This window comes from Labrus mixtus, chromosome 15, assembly GCF_963584025.1.
Source record: "Labrus mixtus chromosome 15, fLabMix1.1, whole genome shotgun sequence".
Classification (NCBI taxonomy): domain Eukaryota; kingdom Metazoa; phylum Chordata; class Actinopteri; order Labriformes; family Labridae; genus Labrus; species Labrus mixtus.
In genome coordinates, this window is record NC_083626.1 from 5,261,266 (window position 1) to 5,274,472 (window position 13,207).

The window sequence follows — 13,207 nt, forward strand, 5'->3', positions numbered from 1 at the left end:
AAGACGTTTATTCTTTAAGGATATCCACAAAACTTCAAATCAACAAAAACATTTTTTTTAAAGTAACTGCTGAGTAAGGGATTTTACAGAGAGACTTTTTTGTTTGTGTTTCTAATATTGTCATGTGTCCGTTTATATACTATTGAATTTACAGAGAAAATGCATAAAGGGTAATTTTTTCTAACCTTCAGTTTGATTAACGTTCTTCTTGACTCATCATTGTTATTCCCAGTGTTTAGTATGCAGATGAAAAAGATTAGGACTAACTCTCTGCTGCTGTTATTTATGCATAAACATTAGCCATAGCTACAGCCAGAGAGCTGCTTGTCATACAGAAGCAAGTAAAAGCAAATAAGGTGAGTGAACAAAATGATTTACGCTTCAATATAGGATGAAAAAAGTGCTCTTCTCTTTTACAAATGTTAGCTGATTGGCTCATAGAAACAGAAAAACTGATTGGACCTGTAAATTAAAACACATCCATGCACACATGCAGGCAGAGCAAATGACACAGAAGCACGTGCAGAATGAAAAGAAGAGGGTGACTGACTCTTCAACTGTTCATTTTCGCTTTCTGAGTGTGTGTAGCAATCAGGTTAAACACCACCTCCTCCAGGTGTTTTCCCAACCAAAGGGTAAGGCTCTGAAAAAATTACAGTCTCCACTTCCAACCAGCTTTTCACTTCTTTTTTCTTCCATTTACATTTTTGGGTTTCTGTTACAAATTCCTATAACTTCCTCTCTCTATCCAAATCAGTTTTTCAATCTATCAATCTCTGACTATCGCTTTATTTTATTTATTTTGCTCAATTACTTTTAGTCTCTCGCTGATCTGTACTTTGCTGATCATTGTCCTGGTAGTACTTACTGCACTGTATAATGATAAACTCAATGACAGCCTGCAGCTATGTGAGCTTGATGTTTTGTGTGTGTGTGTGTTTGTATTACAGGATAATGTCGCAGCTCGCGGCACACAAGTGTTGATAATTATGGATTCCAGCCATTCCTGGGCTTCACCTTGCACAACCTGAGCTGACTTCTGATAATGTGCTTGACACCTATACTAGTCTTCTGAGGTTTCTCATTTTCTCCCTCGACCATAAACACAATGCTATTGTGGGTGTTTTTTCCCCTCATCATATTTCCATGTCCAGACAACATTTATAGAACATACTATTCATAAGCAGCTCACTTCACTCACCCAAAGATCACATCAAACCTTCACACACACACACACACACACACACACACACACACACACACATGCATACATCCAACCCAAAGGAGACTGTCATCCTATTAGGCGGCTGCGGGTCGCGGTTATTTGATATCTATCAGTTGACTCGACTGGCACCACATAATGAGCTTGTCAACAGAGATTGTCATCATCTCTTGATTATTCCATCATACAAATCCTGTCAGTGATGAGTTACTATCTCCCCTCCATGAAGCATATAGACAGGATAACAAAAAATGGCCCTTGGTGAGCAGATATCAAGGCCATGAGTCAAGACATTCAAATCTAAGCTCAACCATCATGTTTCTTGTAGGAAGTTGCATACTGCTTAACAGAGAGAACAATTTAGGTCAAAGATGAGATCAGTTTATAAATTGCAGTTACTTCCTATAAAAACTTGTCTCATAGGTCCGTGTTCACACCGAGAAAATAAAGTGTTTTATCTTGTATGGGATGTTTAACATCTGCCAAAGTAATTGTGTTTTTTGTCATTTTTTGATCTTTATTCCATGCATCTGAATAAAAGAAACACATTCTGAAAAAGGTAGAGCCCATTACCTTTTGGTTCTGCACCTTACACACAGACAAGTAAATAATGTTGACCAAGAGTAAACCCAACTCAAAAAAACAAGCAATAAATGCTGTAAACTATTGCTTATATATGGCATTACCATGAGGTTTAACTTTTGTCAAAGCTTTATGAGTGAGATTAATTAAAATTTCAGTAAAATTGTAAAACTCCAATTGTGTTTTCAGTTGACATTTATATTGTATCTAAAATAGTAATTGAAAAAAATACATTTCTAATAATTGTGTAGGACTTTGGTCATAGGTATTTGGGCTACCAGACAAGTCTAATCCAACAAAGTGCTTAAAGCTTGCATCCCTGTGCATGAAAGGTGAATGTTGCCTTTTATGGTTTTCTTGCTCTATCTATACAATCAAATGTAATTCATAAATGGCCCTTTTTATTGATAGAACAGCTTTTGTGTGGTTGCTTGCTTGTCTTTAAAGTGACAGTCAAGTTTCATTATGAACATATAGTCTCCCTTTAAAACAGACTCAGTGCTGCAGTAAAGTCAACACTTTTCAAACATTGTGGAATCTCTGAGTAATCTTTACCTAGCACAGTGGGCTTGGCCTGACAGTATTGGGTGGGGTCCAGCACTGTGGAAGGGAACCACCAGAGTACCTGCTCCTGTTTTCTTCCCGGGATATCAGAGTTAGCGGCCGGTGAGTGGTGACACTTGTGGCCCCTCCTCCTCCCGTCGAGTCCTCCTGTATCTACTGTAGCAGACCGGAGACCGAGCTCAATCAGGCGGTGTCGGGACCACTGCGTGTGTGGGAGTGTGTGTGTGTGTGTGTGTGAGAGAGAGAAAGTTTGAGTGTGTGTTTGCGCGGAAGAGCATAGCAGAGCAGAGGAGGGAGAGGAATCACAGGAAACTACTGAGCACTGAGCAGGTGAGTGCTCCATCTTTTCCTTCCGTCTTTGCTAACATGACTCTCGCCCACATAACACAAATCACTTTAGTACATTAACTTTAATTACCGTGATATCTACAGGGACAGTGAGTTCATGCTCATTGTGAACCTTTATTAGTCTACTATAAATGTTATTCTTTCCACTGTAATGCAACCCCCTGTAAATAATTCTTTGGACTTAAATACGCACTTTGTCGTGTTTTTAGGTTATAGCTTAGTCTAAATTAGCCTTTCTATAGAACTGTTAGCTTGCCTTGTTGGACCACTATGTAAAAAAAAAAATAATACAACCTTAATTAAAAGTAGCCTAACTGAACACTGGTTTAAAGCTTTGCAAGTTTTTTGTAGAACTAAAGATACCCACTAACTTCACTTGTGATAATAATGTGGTAGTTTTCACTGAAAACACTGGTCATCATTGGTTACTTTTGTTTTAAATGCCAGACTAATTCTAGCCCACTGCCTTCATATTATTGTACAGCTGTATACTGTCCTCATGAGCCCATAGCTGTATTGAAGTGTTGTTTATATTTTATAAATGTATTATTAGTCCACGCAGCAACACATGCAACATGTGAAGGCTGAACTCCAAAAGCAATTTTGCATGCAAAGTTTTATTGGTGCACACCTGAAACCAGGGTTTCAGGTGTGTTTTCAGCTGAATTCTGTGATGTCATCCAATATGGAGCTTACCCAAGTGCAGATCACACATACACAGACAGTGGACAAAACAGTTAATTAGGCTATGAGGTAATCTTTTGGATAATTAAAAATATCAGACCAAATCAAAGAGAGGAGTTGCCCCGACATGTGGAGCGGAAACTTCAACCAAGGTTTACAGTTGAAAGGTTTCGTTAATGATGACTTGCAGTGTGTGCAGGCAGTGTGTATGTGTGGGCCTACACTCTCACACTGGTGGCTCGTGTAATGCCTGGGAGCAGGGAGTCTGACACTGTTGCACACATTCCTCCAAGATTAACCAGCAGCAGGTTAATGGAGAGAACGGCTCAGATTTACAAACTGAAATTGTATGAATGAAATATGAATTTTTTGTGTGAAAAAGAACCATTGACACAGTGTTTTGTTGCTTCTTGTTCCTTTGAGCTACCTATAAGAGTCCTACGTGTTGATTTTTAGGTGAGGGGTAGCTATTCCTTAAAAAGGGACTCTATTTGTGACATTTTCCGTAAAGAAAGGAACCACTTGAGAGAAAGCCATAATAGCATGTATTTCTTTTCACCAGCTTGTCAGGGTATTTAGACATTTGTGTGTTTGCTGGTACATGTTCCCATGGCCCTTGAAGGCTTAACTTAAGTCTAACTTTAATCAGCTCAAGAACCTGGCCTCTCGCCCCGCTGTTGAGATCAACTCTAACCTGAAGGGTTAAGAGGATCCACGGGGCGCTCAGACCCCAACTAGCCATGTGGGAAAGAAGGAAGCTAACCAGCAGCCGTTAATTGACGAATGATTTACCAATATGTGGGTTTTGATGACATGGCATGAAGGGTGTTCCCTAAATGTGTTTTCTAAAGCAGTGGTTTTGCTTGATTAACTCAAATATATATACCTCCTGAAAAGTAAATCAATTCTATAGGTGATTCATACAATTTTGTGCTTTTCCTGCCAATGTACAGACCAATTTATTCTGGTGCTGATTTCCAGGTGGCTCAGCAGCTTTGTTTCAGTAGATTTAATGTCATGATCAAGGGTGACAAATGTCCGTAGGGAGACAAATTTATAAGTCAGGTATGAGTGTGTGTGTTTTTGTGAGAGGATGCTTTTAAGTGTGATTGTGATGTGTGAGCTTGGTTAATCTTAAGATCAGGAGGCCTCTACGGGGACTTCTTACTGCTGTCGCCCACCTTGTGCTCTATCACTGCGTCTATGATATCTGAGCCTCTGTCAGGGCCTCTGCAGACTCAGACTCATAATCATTTCCCCTGATAGAAATCAACCCCCCCCTGTTTGCAGCTTGATGACAAGACAGGCGGCATACACCTCATCCTTTTTATGTCTGTCTCTTCTTCCTGTTTTAAACACTACAAACATAACATCACATACTTTGTAATCTAAAAAAGGAAATGCAATTTCCTTGTGTTTACTGAGGAAGTTTGAAGAACTGAAGAATTCCCGTCTATCTCTCATAAAACAGGAAGTTTCTCCAGGCTTTGATTGACCCTCTGCTGTTTTTTTTCGATTACTTAGTTCTTTATGCCTGATTTATACTTCTGCATCAAATCTACGCTGCAGTGTACATTGTAAGTTCACGTACCTAATTAGATACCTATATATGAAGCCTGATGTGAACCTCCTTAAAAATGTATCGCTGGTAGCCTAGTGGAGGCTAAAGTCCTTCAAGCGCGTGGCCATGGTTTGAATCCAACCTGTGGCTTCTGTATCGCATGTCTTTCCCCACTCTCTCTCTCCCCAATGTCTGACACTCTCCACTGTCCTGTCTCTAAAATGAAGGCATCTGCAGCATCTTGAAGATTCCCTCAGGAAGTCATCATCTTTATTTGTTTAACTACAGCTGTGAGACTAATTATTTGACTGGCTGAGTGTGTATTACTCACACTCACACACCTTTGGCTGTATATTAACTTCAACTATCCTTTTTGAACTTTATGCTGGTAGACATGAACCGAGACAGTAGTTGCAATTAGAGCCAAGCTCAGAGTGCCTCAGGCCAAGACCTACCACTCTGCATCTGTTAGTGTGCAACTTAAAAAGGACCATCACTTCATCTCTACAGTTTACACTAACATCATTTGAGTTTCAGCAGTAACATAACGAATGTTGCAAACATCTAGAATAACTTGATGGTAAAGAATAGGAGTTACATAAATGTTAAGGTAGATTATGGGACTATGTGCTATTCACCTTGTGCAGGAAAACAGCTACAATTTTATACTAAACTTTTTAAATAAATATGAGAAGGAGGTGTCTGAGTTTTTTTTACCTTTGCAGAATGATGATTACTTTCAATGAGTTTCTCACTCCCTGTTAGAGCAGGTAACAGTGAGGTAATAGGCGTTTTGGAAATGCTGGGTTGTGTGTCAAACAGTAATTTGCTTCCTTTCTGGATACTGAACTTTCCAAGGTTTTATACCAAATATATTAAGGATGATCTGAGAAGTGTCAAAAGAGATGGCTACAGTTTAATTTTCTGATATGATCTCACTGCAGTGTCTTCCTGGCTAAAGCTCTGTCTGGTTGATACACTTTATTAAACTAATCCACAAGGCTAAATGATATATGTGGAGTATTTTTTTTTTTTTATCAAGGACATTAGCCTTTTTGGAAAGAGGAAAGAGAATTGACCTCTGTCAGTGCCAGCAAGATTGTAAAAACATTTGGTCAATTGGGGGAACTTGGTCATGTTGTGTGTGTCCTCATGCCAGGCCCCCTCCCTGCAATGATGATTAACAAACTCAACTTTTCCGTGTTCATTTCCACTTCTCACCTGCTGATTTCCTTACTTTCTAGTCCAAACATGAGTGGAGGGATTATGTGGTTGATGTGTGTCTGCACTATATTTAATCACCACAAAGGCTCCTTGCTGGCTGTCTGGTTATGCCCTCACGTGAGCTTTTTTGTTGGTGTCTAGGGTGTGTTCTTCTGAGGGTAGTTAAACATTAATTTCTGTCATAAATCACTTCAGACTTCTAAACAGGTCTTTGTGGATCTCTTGACTAGATTTGATTCAGAGTGTTGTTGTTGGGTAGAAAATCTGAAAAGATTGGGCAAAAATAAAGAAACAAATTCTGCAAGAAAACTGTGCTGCATGTGCATAAAAAATAATTCAGATACTTAAATTCTGTCATGGTGTGTTTGTATTATTTGTGTGTCTTTACGCTGTGTCGGGTCAAGCCTGACCATTGCAGGTTTTATTTTAGAACAATAAGCCTGCTGATAGTGAAGGGAAAAATGTACCGATTACCAATCTGACACTTAAAATACAGATTATTTTATTAAGGCTGGAATGTCACCCTTTTTTTTATCCTTGAATGTTACCCAGTGTTGCATCCCTATGACTATGCAATGGTACTCAGAAATCTGCTTTCTTAAAAAGAAAATAACTTTCTCAAAATAATATCTAATAACATTTTACAATCTCAAACAATCTTGTCCTGCAGACAGTGTTTCTGTAGAGCTCGCTGAAAAAACCCCAACTCTGAAATCATTTCCGAATCATGCCAAGCATTGTTTCCTGCATTAAATGTTATCATAGCGAGAATATGGAAAATATACACCAGTATCTATACCTCTATGATAGGTCAATGTGAGCTGACAAGATGTTAGCAAACGTATTGGTTTGGTTCTATCAGCAGGCCAGGGCTTGCAAATACTGCTGTTTCCATCACTGTGACAGCTTACTTTAAAGTCTCCAATTTTCTTGATGGAAATAAACCAACAGATGATCTGATTCAGCCAATGGAAGGAGCATGTAGTAAATCTATAGTCAATTTTTTTTCAAGTCAAGCCATTGCCTACATGTACAAGTACTCGATTCAGTTTGTGGGAAGTGGGTGTATCATAATGAATTTTTTTTATGACTCCTTAAACATCCAAATTTAGCTGCTCAATATAATACCTGAAAAGTAGGCTGATTTTGATCCCAAAAGGCTTAACAGAGATGATTTTAATAAAGCTTGTGAAGGATTACACACAACGCTAGCTGTCACCAAACAGAAAAGAGAAAAGCAAAGGATTGAGGGGCAGGAAAGGGTTCTGAACAGCTTCTGCTAAGGATGCTAGCTTGACTCATGATATGTCAGGGGTGTTACAGTAGAAATTAAACTGTGTCGACTGAAACATGATTGGGAAACCCTTGATTTCAAAGCAGCCCAAAAGCACCAACACAAAAACCCTTTACTGCTACTGGTCTGTGTGTGCACAGGTGGTCTGGAACAAAGGCTAGAAGGGCTCTGCAGTACAAGGTATTAGGTATACTTTATTTGAAGTCTTGGTCAATATCTCTCTTTATTGGTAATCTTTTTAAGCTGAATGAATCACCTGAATAAATATTCAGACAGGATTAAGAGACTGAATTAACTTCACAGGTGATGAGTTGGCAATATGCATGCAGTTGATTAAGGAAGTTGTTAAAAACGAAAGCTTTTCTGTTGTTTGACACTATGTTTGAATTAAACTAAACTTTTTGAAGACTTAGTGTTCAAGGGATCTCTTTTTATCAAGTCGAGTAAAAGGTTGAAATCAAAAGAAAGTGTTTAATTTGGGTCCTTTTTAAAACTTGTTGATACCTGCACGTGCTTTTTAAACATTATTCTTTGGACTTCATTGATAGGACAGCTGAAGAAAGACAAATGGTGAGGAGAGGTTCGAGTAGCTGTGCATCAAGGGCAAACCTGAAGCAAATGTGTTGAAGACTATAACCTCTGGGTGCCCTATCGACCGAACTATGGCACCCCACTTGCAAGGGTTTTCCAAGTTAAACTAATGAATGATTGGTTGAAAATGGTCAAATTAAAGGTATCAAGCCTTGGGTGTAAGAATTCATAATATTTGTTAGTCAGAGTTTGTGCAAAATCACAGCAAAGGTTATCTCACACTTAACGTAGAGGGCAGGTGTAGTATCAAAACAGTTTAAATGTTAGTAAGACCTTGTTCACTCCATCTTTGAAATGGTTTTTCATAGACGTGGTTTTAAAGTCATTTCTAATAAAGACATTATACTGTAGGTTGTGTTGATAAAGTATGGCAGCCAATTTGACAGAGCTATTGGGAACAAGAATAACACTGGGATCCTCAGGCCTATGTAAAAACACATTTTCTCTCACTGTGGTGCAGGTAGCAGCAGCTGTATTTATAGTCACCTTTGCTTTCCTTGTAGTGGAGGTAAAGCAGACTTCCTCTATGAGCTCATCTGTGTGATCGAATTCCATTTCCATCCTCTTCTTGTTTTACAATACTTTAACAACAATGACTCAAGCTGTATCATATCTGCGTTGTCTGTGTTTGGCTCAGTCCAAAAACCTGTTGTGTACACACACTCAGACAAACACAGAGTGAGGCTTATCGTGTTTTTGAGTTCAAGGATATGGGAGTCTGGGATTGTTTGGACTGGTGTCTCAAGATTTCTTGGCTTTGTCAGACTGCTTAACAGAAGTTATAGTGGTGGGAATGAACTTTCTGCAGGGTTCCTCTTATCTTATTGCTGTGTGTGTTTGCATCCCAATCTTTGCCCAAGGTCTAGGCCACATCCCTGCAAGCAGAGAGGGAACAATGTCACACCATGGACAGGTTGACTTTCCTCCTCTTGTATATTTATTATTTAACTTTTTACACTAGTGTTTTTCTATTCATGACCTTAAATTGCTCAGTATTTGTTAAATGTAGGATTCTAAAAAGGAGCCTAAAATGGTTTTTAACTTTTTCTTTTGAATCAATCACTGCTAAGACTTTCTCTTCAGGATTGTGATATGGCTTCTTTTAGAGGTTACTTAAAAGTTGTCTCATAAGTCAAGTGCAGTGATTGAAGTTCCCACAGCCAATGAAGGTTTGAGAAATCCTTTTTTACTCATGTTTGAAACATCTAAAACATTTCTGAAGCATTTTCAGCAGTAGCTCCAGCAGCCTCCACTCTGGTTTCTATGCGACACGTTGCGTCCTTTTCACCCCCCCCCCCCTGCAGAGTTCAAAGGTTACATCACCAGAAAGCTGTTGATGTGAAAGCTGCTTTGTTCTCTCTGCAGTTTTGTATTATTTGTCTAGTCTAAATCACACACATGCATGCACAGAACCCCCACATGTATGTAGCCCATCGTGCACGCAGAGGCAGTAAGACACATACATGCACTACTCACTCTTTTCTCTTTTGTAATCCTGAGATTCAGCAACCTTTTGAATTATTCAAAAACTATTCATTGATGATTTTTTTTAAAATTAAAGGCAAACAAATGGGTTTTCATGGGGTAATTAGTAAAACAAAGAAAATGTGTTTGATGATTCAGAACAAATATCTCAATTAATCTCAATAAAGTAATTATTGAAAAAATGTCTCACTGGCTAAATAAGCAAACCTTTTTGATACCTTTACAAAACGTTATGCAAATGTTTTACTAATACTAAAAGGGAGTTACACATGACTGTTGCTAGTACATTCCTCCAGAAAGAATGAATGACCAAGACCAAACATGACCATACATAAACTTTTGTATTAGAACTGACCTCCATGGCCCCTGTCCAAAGCCTCAGTTCATTTGTCACCTCCATACACCAGAAGACTTTTAGAAAACCTTTAAAAGACTAACATCAGGCGCCCTCTCCGATCTACAGAAGATGTGTCGGCAACTATCAGAGTTTTTAGTCAAAGACTGAGGATCTCAAACTGCAAGACTACAACAACATTCCTTTTAAAATGATTTCCCATCATGCACCTGGTGGCAATTTAAAACTACTTTTGAGCAGAAAACCGAAAAGGCGTAACTGTTGGAGTTGTGGAGAGAGCGAGACTTCCTCTTTGACGTGTCCTCCCCTTTGCATCATGATGGAGTGGAGGAGGAAAAAAGGTGGACAGAAATTGCTACGGCCTTAAAAACCCAGAATAATGATTCAATTCATATCCCTTGGTTATAATCATAGATGTTCCTGGTGAGAATGTTATAGCTAACAGGAGATCTCAAGGGCCTTAATCTGTAGTGAGAAACGAGAATTTCCCCTAAGTTTTAAATATATTGCAGTGTTCATTCTTATTGCAGAGAGGAAGTTGGGGTTGGTCAAAGTAGGACTATCATGTGGCTGATCTTGATAAATGTTTGTGTCGCTTTGGCGGTGTGGACAGTGGTGGTACTGCACTCAAGCTCTGTGGCCTAGTTTAACCCAGATAGTAAATATCTCTCTCCGTCCCTGTCAGTGTCACCTCTTTATCCTTCCTCATTTGTTTTCTTGTAGGTTTTCTTCTACCTCCATCCTCTTCTCTTCTGTCTTCCTTTTAACTTCTCTCTTTCTCTCTCTCTCTCTCTCTCTCTCTCTCTCTCTCTCTGGCCTCCTCTGCCTCTCTCACCGTTCACTTTCCCCCAGTGTCCAGAAGAAAGGGGTGGTGCATTCCAAAAGCCTGGAGACCATTCCCCTCTTTTCAGCCAGTGGCCCACAGAGTGACAGAGGAATTAGAATAAGAATAGCTGTCCATTCACCCCGGTGCCCCAGTGACGAGCCGGAGGGAGTGAGAGAGGGTGAAGTGGAGGGAGGAGAGGAATGAAGAGGGGGTCCCCGCACACATGCAGCGTTCCCATTGGCGGGTGGCGTTCCCTCTGTTTTTACATCGCTGCCGTCAGTTGTGCTTTCAAGTTTGTTTTAACATATTCTGCCGCACATACACACCTCACATGTGCATGCACGCGTAAATATACACATTGGGGTCCAGGGCCTGCACACGTGCACACACGGATACGGGAACCTACACACATGCACACGCTGTGATTTGGAGTTAACAAATCTGACCACGCAGTGCAGAGGAGAGAGAGGTGACCTGTGGCTGTGTGAGTATGACTCTATGATCCTCATTTTAATGGATGACCTGAATGCCTGATAGCATTTTCACTTATGTGTAACATCAGCTTAAGTTATTTTAACGTCCTGCTGATTTTGGTGAATTAAATGTTGGAGGTGATGACAGCAGCAGGTCACGTTTAAAACTGTGTGTCGCCTGTGGCTAAACTGTCAGCTCAACTGTTAAAATGTAGCAGTGGGTATTAGTTAAACAAGGAGCTGATGGGTTTAGAGTCACTTAGCAAATGGCTTGTGGAATAATATGAAGTTCATTGTAATGGGCAGCTGTAATCTTTATGAAAGTAATAGTGTTTGATTATTAGCGTTGCTCATCTTTGCAAAGAAGCTTCATTAGTCTTATTTCTCCTCTCAGAGGTAGATTGAAGGCAGAAGTCTGTGCTGTGTTCTTAAAAAACAGAGGAATTAGTAAAAGTATCTGTTTAACATTGTCTTGCAGGTGCAAAAGTTTGGGTTTAAATGTTCCTTAATGTGACCTTCACAGTTATTTGTGATACTTGAACATACATCTGCATCAACTGGGATCTGATAAACTTCTGAATGAGTTTTCCTCCTTTGCCAATGACAGTTTCCTTTTTCTCCTAGTTTTGCTCTTTCCTCCTTTGCACCATGCTTCTTCTCACACTGGTGCTGCTGTTTTAAGAGTCTCACAGTTTATGAAGTAGCATGTTGCTCCCCCATAAAATTGTATTTAGGCTGCAACAGTTAAGATCATTTTGAACAACACTGTGTACTAAAATAGTGATTAGTACAGGATTGTGAAAGCAGAAATAAATGGGAAATTCAGTGATTTGCAGCTTTCTCTTCATTTGGTCCATATGTCAGGGAAGGTCATATTTTTAAGGAGGCAATACCAACACCTCAACATTTCCTTACCTAAAAAAAACTTGGTATTAAGCTAGGTGAAAATGATTTTCTTTTAGGTTCCCAATCATTAAAAACTGTCGTTCCTCGACAGCAATGATGAGTTTGTAATGTATACTGTAGTTTTTTCCTATTTCATGACTAAGTCTAGCATGCAGAATGGTGTCCCTAATATTAGCTTTAGCAACAAGTAAAACAGATTAAGTTGTAAAGTGTTAAAGCCAAAGCAAATGTTAATTCATGCTGAATATGGAATTAGTATTTCAGTGTCTTGAAGACAGGAGCCTTATTGTAATGGCTGCAGCCAGCAGCTTAATACCGATGTAAATCCATTGAACTGTGATACACTGTGGGTGTGAGATGTCGTGGGGTCCCTCCTCTGTGTTTCCGCCTTCATCAGTGTGAGCCTCGGGCCACGTGGACCTCCTTTTAGCCAAGCTGAGTGTGAAAAATGCTATCCAACTGAGACCTTCTTTGGATCGCAAACCTTGAATTGTGAGAAAGGTTAAGCTACTTGAAAATGAAGAAGTCTTATTTGTCGGATGATGAGGCGGTTCTCCCTCTTGACATCAGTGGCTTAATTATGCTGCAAGTCTCAACAGAGTCTGTTATTTTGCCTTTCTGTAGGCACTTAATCTTAAAGTGGAGGTCAGATTGTGACACAGTTTGTACTCTTGTGTGTCCTCTGTTTTTGGGTGAAGACTGTTCTTGGGTGAACACAAGGAGAAACAGTTTTGTCATTTACTTTGTCACACACTCAAATACTTTGTTTTCTTTTGTTACAGCCACAGAAACTGCCTGGTTTCCTAGTGTCCAGGCACCCTGCTGTCCATCATGGCCGTGTATTTGTCCCTCCTCATGCTGGGTGAGTACAAGACATAAATCCGTTTGGTCTTTTGCTCTCTGAGGGTCCTTTATCTTCTAATTTGAGTTAACTGAACCACGTGAACATGAGGTTTTGGTTTTGTTCCAGTTTGAGTGAATTGGCGTGGTTTGATTTTGAGGTGTAAGCAAAGCTAATGACTGAATATTGTTATCATATATATATGATTTAAGCATGAATTAAATAGCTCATCTGTAATGAGAACAATCTGC

The 13,207-nt window shown here is 39.5% G+C and overlaps 2 protein-coding genes across 2 annotated transcripts in view; one reads left to right on the top strand and one right to left on the bottom strand.

The window, feature by feature from the left end:
• LOC132990158 (uncharacterized) overlaps positions 1–13,207 on the bottom strand; it is a 411,085-nt gene that overhangs the window by 377,078 nt on the left and 20,800 nt on the right. The gene's annotated exons all lie outside the window — the stretch shown is intronic.
• lamb2l (laminin, beta 2-like) overlaps positions 2,458–13,207 on the top strand; it is a 51,048-nt gene continuing 40,298 nt past the window's right edge. The window contains exons 1-2 of the mRNA XM_061058258.1: positions 2,458–2,698; positions 12,898–12,977. Of these exons, the coding sequence (XP_060914241.1) occupies positions 12,947–12,977 (31 nt within the window). The 5' untranslated portion in view covers positions 2,458–2,698; positions 12,898–12,946. The remainder of the gene's footprint in view (positions 2,699–12,897; positions 12,978–13,207) is intronic.